The sequence below is a fragment of the Brassica oleracea genome, chromosome C4 (genome assembly GCF_000695525.1).
Source record: "Brassica oleracea var. oleracea cultivar TO1000 chromosome C4, BOL, whole genome shotgun sequence".
NCBI classification, from domain to species: Eukaryota; Viridiplantae; Streptophyta; class Magnoliopsida; order Brassicales; family Brassicaceae; genus Brassica; species Brassica oleracea.
In genome coordinates this window covers 24,623,435-24,638,710 of record NC_027751.1, presented here as the reverse complement: position 1 = coordinate 24,638,710, position 15,276 = coordinate 24,623,435, and the positions used below count along the sequence as shown (strand labels likewise).

Here is a 15,276-nt window from a genome sequence, read left to right as displayed (position 1 = left end):
TGTAACCTTTCCCTTTCAAAATGTCCATTTGTTTCTTTGTACCAATTTCATTTGATTCGTTGCATTACCGATGCAATCTTTCTTCTTGGTTATGTTATTTTTTACAATTCTATTTAATAAAATTGTCTGAGGAACATATTTGTTTTATCTATGCAACGCCCAATAAACCATAGTATACGAGTCCAATGCTATACAGTCATTATTCATTAACAATAGATTAGTTGCACGATATAACTATCTATCTAGTATATATTTTACCAAAAAGAATTTTTTTTAACACAAACTTGCATTAATCTAAAAGGTCCCCAAGCAGTCACGGATTACCGGTCGATCGCACTCTCCAACGTCTACTAAAAGATCATCTCCAAGATCTTGACAAAGAGACTGCAACCCCTCCTTTCCAAGATCATCTCAGAAACTCAATCCGCTTTCGTCCCGGGCCGAGCAATTGCGGATAATGTTTTGATTACCCACGAAGTACTCCACTATCTCCAAACCTCTAAAGCTGAGAAACGCGTTTCTATGGCCGTCAAGACGGATATGAGCTAGGCTTATGATAGATTGGAGTGGGAGTTCATCCGACTTGTGCTCGAGAGGTTGGGATTCCACCAGCGCTGGATCTCGTGGATCATGGAGTGTGTTTCTTCTGTTACTTACGCCTTCCTCATAAACGGCGAGGAAGATTTAAACCGAGCAGGGGTATCCGACAAGGAGACTTATTATCACCATACATTTTCATCTTGTGTAGCGAAGTTCTCTCGGGACTTTGTAACAGAGCTCAAAAAACGGGCCAGCTAACCGGCATCTGAGTTGCAAACGAGAGTCCAAAGATCAATCATCTTCTCTTTGCCGACGATACTATGTTCCTCATCAAAGCGGACAGCACCAATGCCTCCACCCTTAAGCAGATCTTGACCAGTTATGAGACAGCCTCTGGCCAGTCGATCAACACCAATAAATCCTCCATCACCTTCTCTCGGAGAGCGCCATTGTCCATCAAAACAGAGATCAAAGACTGCTTACAAATCCAGAAAGAAGGAGGGCTCAGCAAATATCTCGGATTACCCAAAAAACTACCTAGTATATATATTGTAGATAAGAAAATCACTAAGAACACTATGAATCAGGTACTAATTTATTCGTTGGAACCAAGTCTAGCCCTTGTATCATCATAGAATCAGTATTTTTACAGCATGTCTATCGCTAGGTTGTTACGGAGTTCTAAACTAATTAAAAATAAAAAAAAAATTAAGAGAGAGGCAACGAAAAAAGGTGTGTGGAGTTCTGAAAACAGACCCAGTAAACAACCTTATGGTAAGTATCTCAAATAGGAGTTCTTAAATAAAAAGTATAATTATTTTAACATTAATTTAATTATCTAATTAAAATTAATTTTGTTGATAAATTGAACCAATTAAGAAGAGACATGTGGTATCATAAGCTTTTAAGGGTATCTAAGACCATGATTAATGGGGGTTCTTATGGGTGGAGTTCTTAGCGTAATTTAAAAAGTTCTTAAATTACGCTAAGAACTCCACCCCTAAGACCATGATTTACCCCAGTCTCTTAACTGGGATTTTTAGTTTCGGCTAAGAGACGGTTCTTAGCTTTTCTTAGATTATCTAAGAAAAGCTAAAAACCGTCTCATAAATAAAAGATATAAGAACTGTCTCTTAGCCGAAAAATGTAAAAAAAAAAATAAAAAACAAAAGAATGTTAAATCATGAGTTAAGAACCACGGCTAAGAGACCGGGGTTAATCATGCCCTAACCCCCATTAATCATGCTTTTAGTATCACTTTTGGGATACTTTTCCTCGTCTCTCTCTTAATTTTTTAATTTTTCTTTAATTTTTCTAGGCCGTTTTTCGCGCTACGCGCGGTTAGTTACTTTAATAATATTGCAATTAGTTTTGTTATGTGAATATAATATATTACAGAATTATCATATTGAAAAATGCTCTACTTTTTGTTGATTGAATATTGTATATAGTTTTAAACATTTTTGTAATAAAATCCTTTCTATTAATTTGCCAAATTACCAAAACTGAGTTTAGAATACAAAAACAGTTCGGATGGTGCCAAAAATTGTTCTTAATTGTGTTTCCTCTATTGTTATCTTATGAGCTGAGCTGTAGACAAAAGATGTAGCTCTAACTCATGTACTGATACTCTTATTTTTTTTTAAGTTGTTGATGATTTTTCTTATTTTGTCAAAGTAAAATGTGTAGTCTATGGTAAAAAAAAAGAAATATTTTTCTTGGAAATAAAAGTTATTAAATAATATATATAAGTTAAATTTGTATTTATTTTACATTTATCAACTCTATTAAATTAAGAGTACAAAATTAGATTACCTTTAATTTTCCAATATATTTACACTTTGGTGCCATTGATGTATTAACCAAAGCTATATTTATGGATCATTTGCAAGTCCTTAGTTGTATCAGCTGATCCAGTTCACTACGAAGAACTTGATTAAACTGAAATCCACTCACACCATCCTATTATTATTGTACTTGATTTAACAAAACTGTATTAAATTACTTTTAGAAAATCTCTATATTATATATATGCTGCCTTTATATGGCAATGTGATGGGGTTTCACTGCAGAACTTGACAGACTGAAAGCCAGGCAAGAGCTCCCTCAGAAACAACATTTGAGTCTTGTAATCAAAATTCGTTTTCACATTTTTATCATACAGATAAAGTTTTGCCAATCGTCTTGAAATATTTACTATACCTCAGATCATCATCATCTTTATCCAAGACACACGGTTAAAGAGATTATCAATAATTTCAAATCTATGTGATTGTGTACGCACATAGATTGTGAGCGGCAATCCTCTCAAGCTCACAACCTATGTGTTAGCCACATAAATTTCAAAAGAGAACCAAACTTCCCAAGAAGCGTACATGAAGCTACAACACAAGTAAGAAATTTTTAAAAAAGGTTACCTCGGCAATCGATGAGACATCAGACTGTCCAGAAGTACCATTAGACATATTCATCCCAATTACCGAAGGGATTCCTCATCGCCACTTAATAGCTAGCATTGAATTCAATACACCAAGCTATACAGAAAATGTTTGAAACTTAAGAAAGTTATATCATAAATGACAAAAGTAAAAGTTGTAACTGATACTGCTGAGTCAAAGAGATCATCATGACCTTGGCATTTATCTTGAGGAGAACATTAGTGAGATAGATACTCATCATTTAATTTTACATACTTGGGAGGAGTAATGCACTGATTCACGGTTCCTTCATATCCAAAAGAGTTTATTTTCCAAAGATCTAAATCATTGAAAGATGTTAGTCATATCATATGAGAAGAGGAAAAAAATATGTAATATATGTTTCAAGTGCTTAGTGTTACCATAAACATCAGAGTTTTCCCTATCTGAGAGTATACAAATAAGGAAAAAATTGAAGCACTCGGAGTTTTTTTATTCCATATCATTTTCCAAAAACGGTATGAATTGGAGGTTCTTTTTTCACGATAAAATGTTGTTTCATAACTATATATAATATATAAGATAGTGATTTGATGTTGAAGTTCCTTCTGGACCAATTATAGAAAGAAAATTACTTTATTATTAAAGTTCCAACGCCCATTTTCAAGGAAAAGGTCCTCTCATTGCCTGCTTTCAGATGTTTTAAAAATATAAAGATCATCTGAGACAATAACATTAATGACATCAAATGTTCCGTAATCAAAATGAAAATGACTATGGGAGAATCAAACCGGATCAAAAACGGCAGTCTCGTGCTGAGTATCCTGGTGTGCCTCCATGGATTGCCCACTTGGATTCGTAAATACCATGACTGGGATGAAGGGGAAGCAAGTTGAGATAGGGTTCAACATGGGAAGATCAGATTGTGAATTAGATTAGGGTGAGGATCCGGGGATCCTTCTGGGAATCTTAATCCAATCCAAATTGCTAAGAATACAGAAAAATTTGCAGTAGAAGAAATAAAGATTGTGATGGGATACGATGAGTTTTTGGTTAGAGCGCAGCGTCTTTAGGATTAATATGAAAACAAACGAATATAAAGTGATGGAAACTCAAAAGATACTTACAATTATCTATTTAGGTTTTATTTTCATTTTTTTTTTTCATATTTTATTTTAAATGACATGGTTCTAGAACAAATTGTGATTCCTACGTGGACACCCTATATGTTAAGTATATTTGGCTTTTAGTATTTGGCTTTTAGTATTATAAGATTGTTAAGAGATATTCAATGAGTATCGACTAATGGAAGTGTTCTAAGAACCGGTTTCGAACATCATTTGCCAGTTGTCCAGATGTGAATGGTTTTGTTCTCTTTTTCTTTTGTAGACTTAATGGTTTTGTTCTTTCCAAATTATTAAAATTTTATCATCTATTAAAAGTTGAATAATAATAATTTACCACTAAAATGTTTGTTTTGGGTTTCTACCCGTTGAGGCTGCCCTTATAGACAAGTTGATCAGTTCTAGCTGGATGACTAATTAGTTGGTCAACGTTTACCAAATATTATCGTGCTCGGGATAGGGTCTTGCTGCGCAATTATTCCAAGATTGCTTAGTCAAATTTTGAGTTTGTTCTACTGCTTTAAATATTATGTTTATATTCCTATTTGGAATCATATTACATATATATTTTGAAAATAGAGATTCATGGATATCTAGACGTATTATGTGTGTGCATGGATATCTAGCCTTTACGTAGGATTTTGTTGTTATGCTGATATTGTAAACTATAAATGAGCTTAATGAATCTTCTAATCAAATTCATTCAGAAATTATATGCATTGGGCTCATGTCCATCTTGGAAAAGGCATGCTCAATCATCAAGTCATGAACAAGTTTGTTTTGATCTGTGAACAAGTTGCATCGTACGTAGCAGAGTATAAAGTGATCAAATATTATTCATTGAAGAAGCGTCACATTTAACATTTTCACATATTTAACATACATGATATAGATGATTTGATTCTTCATTTAATTTGTGATTCCGAATCCGAAGGGGAAGAGAGGGTCGTAGGCCGAGTCACCAACGTTCATCGGAAGCTGAACCACACTCTTCATCCACGTGCGAGGCAAAGTGCCGGTGAATGGATGATCACCAAACAAAACATCAGCGACTCCTTGTCCTTCGGTTCCTGGAAGCCAAGCGACCGCAACAGCGTCGATGAAGTCAATGTAGGCCTCGATCATGAGAGGACGTCCTGTGACTAGGACCACTAAACACTTCATACCACTAGCACACGTGTGGCTGATCGTGTCTGGACCTGGTGCGGCCATGTTTAGCGTGGTGCTGTCCCCTTGTGACTCTGCGTATGGAGCTTCACCTACAACCACAATTGTGTATGCTGCGTCGGCATGAAGCTTAGCTGTATTTTGGTTTGGTTCCTCCACGTAGACAACTTCAGTGGTGGCATCCACTGTTTTCATGATTCCTTCCAAGATTGTAGTTCCTATATATGTTTTGAAAACAACATTTTAGAGTAAACATCTAATGTTAGAGCATTAGAGAAAACAACATTTTAGATTGTAGTTCCTATAATGTTCTCTGACTCTCAAGTCCTTATCAACACGATCAAGCGACATCAAATGAACTTGGAGATCTATGGCATGATTCGTGATATATACCTCCTCTCCCTTTTATTTAAGACAATCAAGTTTAATTTTATTCCAAACGCAGCTAATGTTAGAGCTGACTCTGTTGCCAAACAGGCCTTATGGGCCCTGAACCAAAGTTAAGTTATGAATGAAATCAGGTTGCACAAAAAAAAGAGAGTAAACATCACTATATCGTAATGCATGTGTGAACGGATTAATATTCTACGTATATCTTTAGACATTTATTTGTAGTACCTCTGGTTTTACCGGTAGGGAGGTTCATGGCTTTGTTACGAGAGATGTTTTCTCCGGTTCCGTTAAATCCTTGCCAAGTGAGAGTAAAGCCACCACATTGCCAACCCATGTTGTTAGCGTGTGCGCCAGCAACAACGATCTTTTTCACCTTCTTCGGGAGCGGAACAATTTTATCGTTGTCTGTCTTCCCGTTCTTTAGAAGCACCATTGATTTCCTCACCGCCTCTCTCGCTACTTCTCTATGCTCCTACAACATTGTGTTAAGTACACATCACTTATATGTTTATTAAGACTAACTATAACAGTTTTGTTGTAATTTGTGTTCACATGGTCTAATATGAAATGGTGGCTAATATTAATATGTTTTATATTGTTTTCCACATATTCTGTATCATAGACATCTATTTGCTCCCTTAATCCCACATCCCTTGTGTATAATAAGACTAACTATAATAGTTATGTGGTATGTTCACATGGTCTAATATGTAATGGTGACTAATATTAAATTCATTTATTGTGTCCACATGTTATCTATCATGCATAGACATCTTTCTGTTCCTTTAATTTTTAGAATGTTTAATATAATATATATATATATATCTAATACAAGTTTAGACATGGTCAGAAAGTACAATTGAATTTACCTCAGATCCAAACTCAGTGGCAAGACTACTTCCCTCTGCAAATGGATTTTCAAAGAGACCGAGAGAGAATTTGACCCTTAAGACTCTTCGGACAGCATCATCTATACGGCTCATAGGAATGTATCCACCGTTTACTAGGTTTGTCAATTTTTCCAAGAACTCTTTGTACTCCCATGGAACCATAACCTACATGTTAAAAATCCCTTATTTTTGAGTCTAAACATTTGTAGCATATCAAGAACCTGTTTATTGATTCTTGAAAATGAAAAAAAGAAAGAAAGAAGAGAGCCAACCATGTCAATGCCGGCATTAATGGAAGCTTCGATAGAGTAAGTGTAATTTGCTCTAGGTGGAGTTGTGATCTTATCAATTCCAAGCCAGTCAGAGATAACAAAGCCTTGGAATTTGAGGGTGTCCTTGAGGTAATCAGTTAGCATTGCTCGGTTTGCGTGCATCTTAACACCGTTAAGACTAGAATAAGAAGCCATAATTGATGCGATCCCTTTCTTTACCGCTAACTCGAAAGGAGGCATATGGACATTAAAGAGAGTAGCGTTGTCAACAACAGTGTTGTTCTCATTGATGCCATCTATCGTTCCTCCATCCCCAACAAAATGTTTGGCGCAACCAGCCAGTTTAGTCCTGATCGCGTGGAGATACATTTTCACATTAGTTAATTAGTGATCAATAGCATTAAAATATTTAGGTTTAAAACTAATTAGTTACTTGAAATCAGCGACGTAAGGAGCATTTCCCTGTAATCCATCCATGATACTTTCGGTCATCAGATTCACAAGTTTCGGATCTTCACTATAGCTCTCATAACACCTTCCCCATCTAGGATCTCTGCATACCGCAACACAAGGCGCGAAAGCTTGCGCGATTCCTGTAGCTCTTACTTCAAGCGCGGTGATAGCTCCAATCTTCTTAACAAGCTCAGGATCCCTACAACAAGACGCATTCACAGTCAATAAATAATAGGGTATTCTACATGTATATGTTACGTTTCATTTAAAAAAATATGTATACCTAGTGGCACCAAGACCAATGTTGTGGGGGAAGATGGTGGCATTGATAAAAGTGTTGTGGCCATGAACCGCATCAATAGCGTAAAGCAAAGGGATTCCAAGCCTCGTGGAAAGACTCAGTTTCTGCATGGTGTTCGCTAGTTCAACCCGCTTTGCTATACTAGCCCCAGTATCATAAGGATTGCTTAAAACACTCCCTACACTCATGCACCAATACAAATCATAAATCATTTTTTTATTCGATATTAATTTGGATATATAACAAATAGTTTTGTTTGTAACATACCGATCATGTACTTTGTGAAGATTTCTTGGCCAATACTGGGATTGGGATATGAGAAGTTGAACCTATCAACTTGACACATTTGACCAAGTTTCTCAGGTAATGTCATTCGTGTTAGCAAGTCCTCTACTCTCTCTTCAACCGCTGCTTTTGGATCTTTGTACTTAATGTAACCTCTGGCGGCTGCGGTAGCGTCTCCGTAACGACCGGCGAACAATAAAGCAATCGCCGCGAACAAGAAAAAGCTCCTGACGCCGGCCATTGGTGGAGACCCTCTCCCTTAATTAATCAAAGAGAATTCAGAATATTAATTTTTCTAAAAAATAGTAATAATAATATTTCTAAATCCTGAATTGAAAGTAAACATGAACTAATCAATTTATAGGAATTTTTGTTATATAAAAATAGTCCCGTTAATTAATCTCAAAACAGAAAAGTATTTAGTGGCTGTTATTTCTTGGCGCTCTAATTTTGAACCGGACAGTTGTGTGAGCTTAATCTTAAAATGAATATCAACCGTCGATTTGTGTTTGATCTCCCCATCAACGAATTACCGTTTTCTGTTATTAACGAAACAGATTACCTGTAATGTTAGGGCCGAAGTTTTAATTGGGCTTTAGATTATTTCGGCCCAACTAGTATCAGACAAAGATAAGCGAATCTATCAAGAGTGTTGTTGTGTCTTGACATTTTAGGACCAAGATTACGCGTCTAGAACAAGACAGGCAGGCATGTTCTGTCTGACATTTCACAAATTTTCAAATATTTTTTAAATCATTATTTACTTCTTTAATCCAAATCCAATGCTACCTTCTTCTTTTTTTGCTTCTTTTTAATCTCTTCGTTGATCCTTCCTTTTACGTGGTTAAATATCATAAACGCGTATAATTAATTTCTGTCGTCAAATCTCGTTAGATTTTCCTTAAAATTCTCTGATTCTCTCTCTTAGATTGTGTCTGAATCTGGCCAAGATCCGTGTGTTCGAAAACCATAAGAAGATGATAGAGAAATGCATAGGAACGCAGCGTCTTAGGAGATTACAGAGAGTCTGGCGTCAAGGAAAGGTGACGCTTCTCTGCCTCGTTCTCACCGTCGTCGTCCTACGTGGCACAATCGGAGCAGGTAAGTTCGGTACGCCGGAGCAAGACATCGAGGAGATCCGCGAGCATTTCTTCTACTCCCGCAAACGCGCCGAGACTCACCGCGTCCTCGTCGAGCTCTCCTCCTCCAAAACGACGTCGACTAAAGACGGAGCTGGAACTAGCAACAACAACTACGAGACCTTCGATTTCAAGAAGATATTCGAAGGAGACGAAGAGAAAGCTTTAGACCGGAGTAAACCGTATTCTCTCGGTCCGAAGATCTCCGATTGGGACGAGCAGAGGCGTGATTGGCTGAAACAAAACCCTAGCTTCCCGAACTTTGCGGCGGCGAACAAGCCTAGGGTTCTTCTCGTCACAGGCTCAGCTCCCAAGCCGTGCGAGAATCCTGTGGGAGACCATTACCTCTTGAAATCGATCAAGAACAAGATCGATTACTGTCGGATCCACGGGATCGAGATCTTCTACAACATGGCCTTGCTCGACGCGGAGATGGCTGGGTTCTGGGCTAAGCTTCCGTTGATTCGGAAGTTGCTATTGTCTCATCCCGAGATCGAGTTTCTATGGTGGATGGACAGTGACGCGATGTTCACGGACATGGTGTTCGAGCTTCCGTGGGAGAGGTACGAGGATTACAACCTCGTGATGCACGGCTGGAAGGAGATGGTTTACGATCAGAAGAATTGGATTGGTTTAAACACCGGAAGCTTCTTGATTAGGAACTCGCAGTGGGCCCTTGATCTCCTCGACGCTTGGGCTCCCATGGGCCCTAAAGGGAGGATCCGAGAAGAAGCGGGTAAAGTCTTGACCCGGGAACTTAAAGACCGGCCCGCGTTCGAAGCGGACGATCAGTCGGCGATGGTTTATCTTTTGGCGACGGAGAGAGAGAAATGGGGAGGGAAAGTGTATCTTGAGAGTGGCTATTACTTGCACGGTTACTGGGGGATTTTGGTGGACCGGTACGAGGAGATGATTGAGAATCATAAACCGGGTTTTGGAGACCATCGGTGGCCGCTCGTGACTCATTTCGTGGGGTGCAAACCGTGCGGGAAGTTTGGGGATTATCCGGTTGAGAGGTGTCTCCGGCAGATGGATAGAGCGTTTAATTTTGGAGACAATCAGATCCTTCAGATGTATGGGTTCACGCATAAGTCGCTAGGGAGTCGGAGCGTGAAGCCAACGCGCAGCCAGACGGACATGCCGGTTGATGCTAAAGACGAGTTTGGGCTGCTTCATCCGCCGTTTAAAGCGGGCAAGCTCGCGACGTCGACGTGAGGAAGAGTGTTGTTGTTTTCTTTAGCACACACATTAATGTGTCATTCCTTTCTTTATTCGTTTGTAGTTTCCTTAATTAAGTTATACTACTATGATCTCCCATTTACGATGGAGTCGTGTATGAAAGAGTATCTAGTGATTTTCTTGTACATAATCAATTTAAAGATTTACTTATCATTAGCCGATGCTTTTTAAGTTGTTAATGTTAACTTCTTGTTGAGAAAAAAGGGATAAAATTCCAAAGATAGCTGGGTTTTTTTTTTTTTTTTTGAACAAATTTTTCATATTAAAATTGCAGGAGAAAGAAACAAAAAAGTTTACAAGCCACAGCTTAAGTGTTAAATCGAGCCCAGCCCAGTGAAATTAGAACTTTTGGTTATATGTTCAGTGTAACTTCATAATATTTAAATAAATGCTCAGAAGTATAGTTTGTTATTACCTTTGTTCTCGTGACTTTTGGGTTATACGTGTGTCTGATACCAAATTTACAAACTCACAGTATATACGAAAGTGTATATGATTGAAGGTTTATTGATAAAGTGTTTCAGGGTAAGGCACGAATAATTTAGAACACAAGATTCTTATTTTGTTAATAACACTCAAAGAATATTACAAAGGATTCAATAGACATTTTAGGACTTAAGTTACTCAACTCACTTAACACATTCATAAGCTTTTTATTTATAGTACAATGATTAAAGAATATTTCATGGAATATTCTCTAGATATTTTGACATCTTACAATTACACACCACACAATTATTTAGTTAATATCTTACATTACACCCCACATATAATTGATGTTGACTCTCTTATAATATCTCTAATTCACCTTTACATTGGTTTTTATAATAGCATTTAGAGATAAATCTAAAACGATGTTTTATTTTTTTCTCTAAAATAGAGATTGCAATTTTTAATTTTATAATTAAAAATTGCTTTTCTAAAGGAATACATTTGGCTGCTTCATCCGTCGTTTACAGCGGCCAAGCTAACGAAGTCGACGTGAGGAAGAGTATTATTTCATATTTTAGGACACATTCATTTCTTTATTTGTTTGTAGTTTCCTTAATTAAGTTATGCTACTATGATCTTGAGATCGCCCATTGATGGTGGAGTCGTGTATGGAGGAATATCTAATGATTTTCTTTTACATAATCATTTTAATGATTTACGTATCACTCGCAAAGGATGTTTTTAAGCCAAAAAAGAAGGATTCGTAACTGTTATTACGTTACATATGTTCCGTGTAATTTCTCAATATTTAAATCAGTGCTCAAAAGTATAGTTTATTACCCTTTGTTCCCGTGACTTTTGGGGTTATACTTGTGTGCCCGATATTTTTAATAATTTACCCATATATCCAAAACTTAATATTATTAGTTATGTACCCAAAACTCTGTAGTTTTTACATATGCTCCCGTATCTTATACTCAAAACGAGACGGAAGAAACTAAAACAAAAATGAAAGCTTTCTTTGTGTTATCCATTTCTGTGGTCATCGTTTTGGCAACAAGTCACATTGATGCTTTCACAAGAGACGATTTTCCAGAGGATTTCCTCTTCGGAGCTGCCACGTCTGCTTATCAGGTTCCATTCTTTTTCTGTGATCTTTCGTTTTTTTTGCTATTGGAAATGGAAGTGTTAGAAGATGGTGAAACTACAACCATCAAGTTGTTTTATAAGGTTTTGCCTTTTTCTTGTTTTGAACTTTGTGGGGGAGATATAGTGGGAAGGAGCTGTTGATGAGGATGGAAGAACTCCTAGCGTTTGGGATACTTTCTCCCCCTTTGGTAAGAAAAAAAAAGAGAGTTATGTTCATATGTTGTTGACCAAAAAAAGAGTATGCCATAGTCATATCATAGCTTTACCGTGTGGTTCCATTTCATTGGCATTTAAAAAATAACAATATTGAGCGAGTCGTTCCTTATCTGAGAACTTTTTGATTACATTCATAGATCATGGTTGAGTATGTTTTCTTGCAGATAACATGGACAATGGAGATATAGCATGTGATGGATATCACAAGTACAAGGTGCTTTTTTTTTTCTTCTCTTCTTTGTTTTGTTCTGTTCTTGTTTTATAAGTCTCTAGCTTAGCTTTGTTTTCTAATGCTCTATTCTTATTGTGGGCTTTTCCAGGAAGATGTTAAGATAATGGCAGATATGGGTTTAGAAGCATTCAGATTATCTATCTCATGGTCAAGACTTATACCTAGTAACACCTCCTCTTCTGGTTTCTTGACTTGCAAGTTTAAAACCCCTTTTCGCTCTTAAACCATATTTTGTGTGACTGTTGTGGTTTCTCAGATGGAAGAGGACACATCAACCCAAAAGGTCTACTGTTTTACAAGAACCTCATCAAAGAACTACTAACCCATGGTGAGATTGTTTTTCCTTAATAATCGCAATTAATTAAGCTAATCTCATTCTTTTTGATATTTGTTTTTGGGGAACAGGAATAAAACCACACGTTACACTATACCACTATGATCTCCCTCAGGCTCTTGAAGATGAGTATGGAGGATGGATCAACCGTAAAATCATGTATATAATAATTCTGATCTAATTTTTTTTTTTTAATGATGAACTGAAGAAAAAAAAAGATTGTTGGTTGCAGAGAGGACTTCACTGCTTTTGCAGATGTTTGCTTCAGAGAGTTTGGTGAAGATGTGAAGCTATGGACTACAATTAACGAAGCTAACATATTCGCCATTGGAGCTTACAGCGAAGGAATATTGCCTCCAGGACATTGTTCTAATTCCAAATACGTCAATTGCTCCACTGGAAACTCTTCAACTGAACCATATATTGCAGGCCATAACATATTGCTAGCTCATGCCTCTGCTTCAAACTTGTATAGACTCAAGTACAAGGTACACAAATACACACGTATATAGGTCTACTCTTAGGCTTTTGAATCCTAATGAACATAATAATATGATGGTGCAGAGTAAGCAGAAAGGATCCTTAGGCCTTTGCATATATACATATGGGTTATTTCCTTATACTAGCTCCAAGGAAGATGAGATAGCAACTCAGAGAGCTAAAGATTTCTACTTTGGCTGGTGAGGATAATATATATATATATTTTTCTTTTTGTTTCAGTGACGTTGAGGACAAAATCTGAATATGATATAATACAGGTTGTTAAAGCCTTTGGTGTTTGGGGATTATCCTGATGTGATGAAGAGAGTGGTGGGATCTAGGTTACCTGTTTTCTCAGAGGAAGAGTCAGACCAAGTTAGAAGATCATCTGACTTTGTAGGAGTTATCCATTACACGACACTGTATGTCACAGAGAGTAGACCCACGCCTTCTATCCTTCCTAGCAACCAAAGTTTTTCCACAGACATGAATGTAGAGACTATCTGTAAGCTTACTTGCTTTTCAAGTATCAGTCCATCTTATCCACTCTTTCAGCTTATAAATGTTCTTCTTGTGGACAGCCATTGGGAACTCTGTTCCATGGGGTTTTGAAGGTGTCTTGGAGTATTTGAAACAGAGCTTCAACAATCCTCCTATCTACATTCTTGAAAATGGTCACTCTCTTTACTCTGTCTTTTGGCTCTGTTTTGTTTGCTTTGAAAGCAATCCTTCTTCTTGTTTTTAAGATTGCTTGCATTTGCTCAACAGGTTTAGCTACGAAACATGATTCGACGCTACAAGATACATCAAGAGTTGAATACATTCAAGGTTACATTGGTGCTATGTTGAATGCCATCAGGTGTGATTGGTATAATTGGTTTAACTCTGGTTTACTCTACTCTCTGACTCTGAAGAATCTTTTTGAATGATTAGGAATGGATCGGACACGAGAGGTTACTTTTATTGGTCTATGATTGACTTGTACGAGCTATTGGCTGGATACAGGCTGAGCTTTGGATTGTACTATGTGAATTTCAGTGATGCTGGTCTCAAGAGGTCTCCAAAACTCTCTGCTTCTTGGTACTCTGGTTTTCTCAATGGTACAGTTGATGTTGATCCTCAGGATATTACTCAGCTGCAGAGCCACTCTTCTGGTTTCTCATCTTTGTGATGTAGTTACATATATAAAATAAAGATTCTGGTTAACAACACTCAACACAACCACATAAGCTTCCCCTGAAACAAAAATAAAGTTACATTGATCCAACAAGCAAAAGCGCATCTGGTGTAGTGGTATCATAGTACCCTCCCACGGTACTGACCAGGGTTCGATTCCCTGGATGCGCATTTTTCCTCTATTAACCTTTTTCACAATATAAATCCTTTCTCTAAGTTCCTAGGTTGTTAGAAGGCTTTTAGTATATGGACAACCATCAAAGCTCTACACCTTAGGAGTTGTGCTCAAAGCTATTCCTTTTGAATGATTTCTTAAATCTATTGAAAATCTGTGCTTCGTATGCGAACAGTATAAGCTACTCCGTTTAATCGATAACTGAGGTGTGTATCAGTGTTCAGTCATTAACCGGATAGGTGCAGATATTTGATTTTGTTATGGATGTTTCTCCATATAGGTCTGTATAGAAAAAATAAGCAACGGTTCATTAGAAACTCTTATTTTAAGCAAATTGTAACTCTAGCATCTGCAAAGAGAGTCCTCGGGTAGAATCTTTAGAAAAAAAATAATTAAATAATCAGTGGATCTCATCAAAAGTTAAGGATTCAATCTTTAAAATTTTTAAATAAAGACTCTTTCTTAGTGAATCATTGCACTATTTACGGGTCCCCACGACATGTGGCGACCCGAGATTGGTTGATATTTTTTTTTTTAATCTGAAAAAGAAAAAAGAATAATACTTAAAAAAATTAAAATACATTTTTTCTAGGACTTTTTGCAGAATTGACCTATAACTTAAAGTCAAACACAAAACTAACCTCCTTTTTTTTTGAAAATTGGTTTTGCCCTATTCACCCCACAAGTTCATATAATTTACGAAAATGCCATCAATTTTTTTTTTCTTTTTTTTTCGAAAATGACATTTTTACTCTCTCACCCTCATCATCTTCAAGTAATTACAAGATTGTCATTGTCATCAATACCACAACCACCATGAACAACCAATTTGAAGCTCTTAATGCTCCCAAAATCGATTTAC

The 15,276-nt window shown here is 36.9% G+C and overlaps 3 protein-coding genes and 1 non-coding gene across 5 annotated transcripts; 3 read left to right on the top strand and 1 right to left on the bottom strand.

Moving 5' to 3' along the window:
* Positions 1-4,895: 4,895 nt before the first annotated feature.
* LOC106341780 (beta-glucosidase BoGH3B) lies at positions 4,896-10,851 on the bottom strand. Its single transcript, XM_013780498.1, has 8 exons — positions 10,636-10,851; positions 7,825-8,100; positions 7,540-7,735; positions 7,237-7,455; positions 6,804-7,152; positions 6,511-6,696; positions 5,867-6,113; positions 4,896-5,466 (listed from the first exon to the last, which is right to left on the bottom strand). Exons 2-8 carry the CDS (start codon positions 8,081-8,083, stop codon positions 4,991-4,993), a joined length of 1,932 nt encoding a protein of 643 aa, XP_013635952.1. The 5' UTR covers positions 8,084-8,100; positions 10,636-10,851; the 3' UTR covers positions 4,896-4,990.
* LOC106341783 (xyloglucan 6-xylosyltransferase 1) lies at positions 8,230-10,370 on the top strand. The gene has a single exon (XM_013780501.1). The coding sequence runs from the start codon at positions 8,820-8,822 to the stop codon at positions 10,194-10,196; it is 1,377 nt and encodes a 458-aa protein (XP_013635955.1). The 5' UTR covers positions 8,230-8,819; the 3' UTR covers positions 10,197-10,370.
* A 767-nt stretch (positions 10,852-11,618) lies between the features above and the next one.
* LOC106341781 (beta-glucosidase 10-like) lies at positions 11,619-14,287 on the top strand. Of its 2 annotated transcripts, none has more exons than XM_013780499.1 (12): positions 11,619-11,786; positions 11,926-11,989; positions 12,182-12,231; positions 12,338-12,413; positions 12,506-12,577; positions 12,655-12,742; positions 12,816-13,071; positions 13,148-13,263; positions 13,342-13,568; positions 13,645-13,737; positions 13,832-13,922; positions 13,997-14,287. In XM_013780499.1, the coding sequence occupies exons 1-12, from the start codon at positions 11,661-11,663 to the stop codon at positions 14,232-14,234; spliced, it is 1,497 nt and encodes a 498-aa protein (XP_013635953.1). In that variant the 5' UTR covers positions 11,619-11,660; the 3' UTR covers positions 14,235-14,287. The 2 variants fall into 2 exon arrangements, with proteins under 2 accessions (XP_013635953.1, XP_013635954.1); XM_013780500.1 differs by having other exon boundaries at positions 11,710-11,786; positions 11,920-11,989.
* A 52-nt stretch (positions 14,288-14,339) lies between these two features.
* Positions 14,340-14,410, top strand: TRNAG-CCC. The gene has a single exon. It is a non-coding gene; the product is annotated as a tRNA-Gly (tRNA).
* Positions 14,411-15,276: the final 866 nt, after the last annotated feature.

Bases quoted from the DNA above. Each gene is read 5' to 3' on its own strand.
- LOC106341780 (XM_013780498.1), bottom strand. From the start codon at position 8,083: ATGGCCGGCGTCAGGAGCTTTTTCTTGTTCGCGGCGATTGCTTTATTG. The intron at 7,736-7,824 runs GTATGTTACAAA...GCATGAGTGTAG, and splicing joins CTTCACAAAGTACATGATCG to GGAGTGTTTTAAGCAATCCT. The intron at 6,697-6,803 runs GTTGGCTCTCTT...TTTAACATGTAG, and splicing joins TTAATGCCGGCATTGACATG to GTTATGGTTCCATGGGAGTA.
- LOC106341783 (XM_013780501.1), top strand. From the start codon at position 8,820: ATGATAGAGAAATGCATAGGAACGCAGCGTCTTAGGAGATTACAGAGA.
- LOC106341781 (XM_013780499.1), top strand. From the start codon at position 11,661: ATGAAAGCTTTCTTTGTGTTATCCATTTCTGTGGTCATCGTTTTGGCA. The intron at 12,414-12,505 runs GTAACACCTCCT...GTGGTTTCTCAG, and splicing joins ATGGTCAAGACTTATACCTA to ATGGAAGAGGACACATCAAC. The intron at 13,264-13,341 runs GTGAGGATAATA...GATATAATACAG, and splicing joins AAAGATTTCTACTTTGGCTG to GTTGTTAAAGCCTTTGGTGT.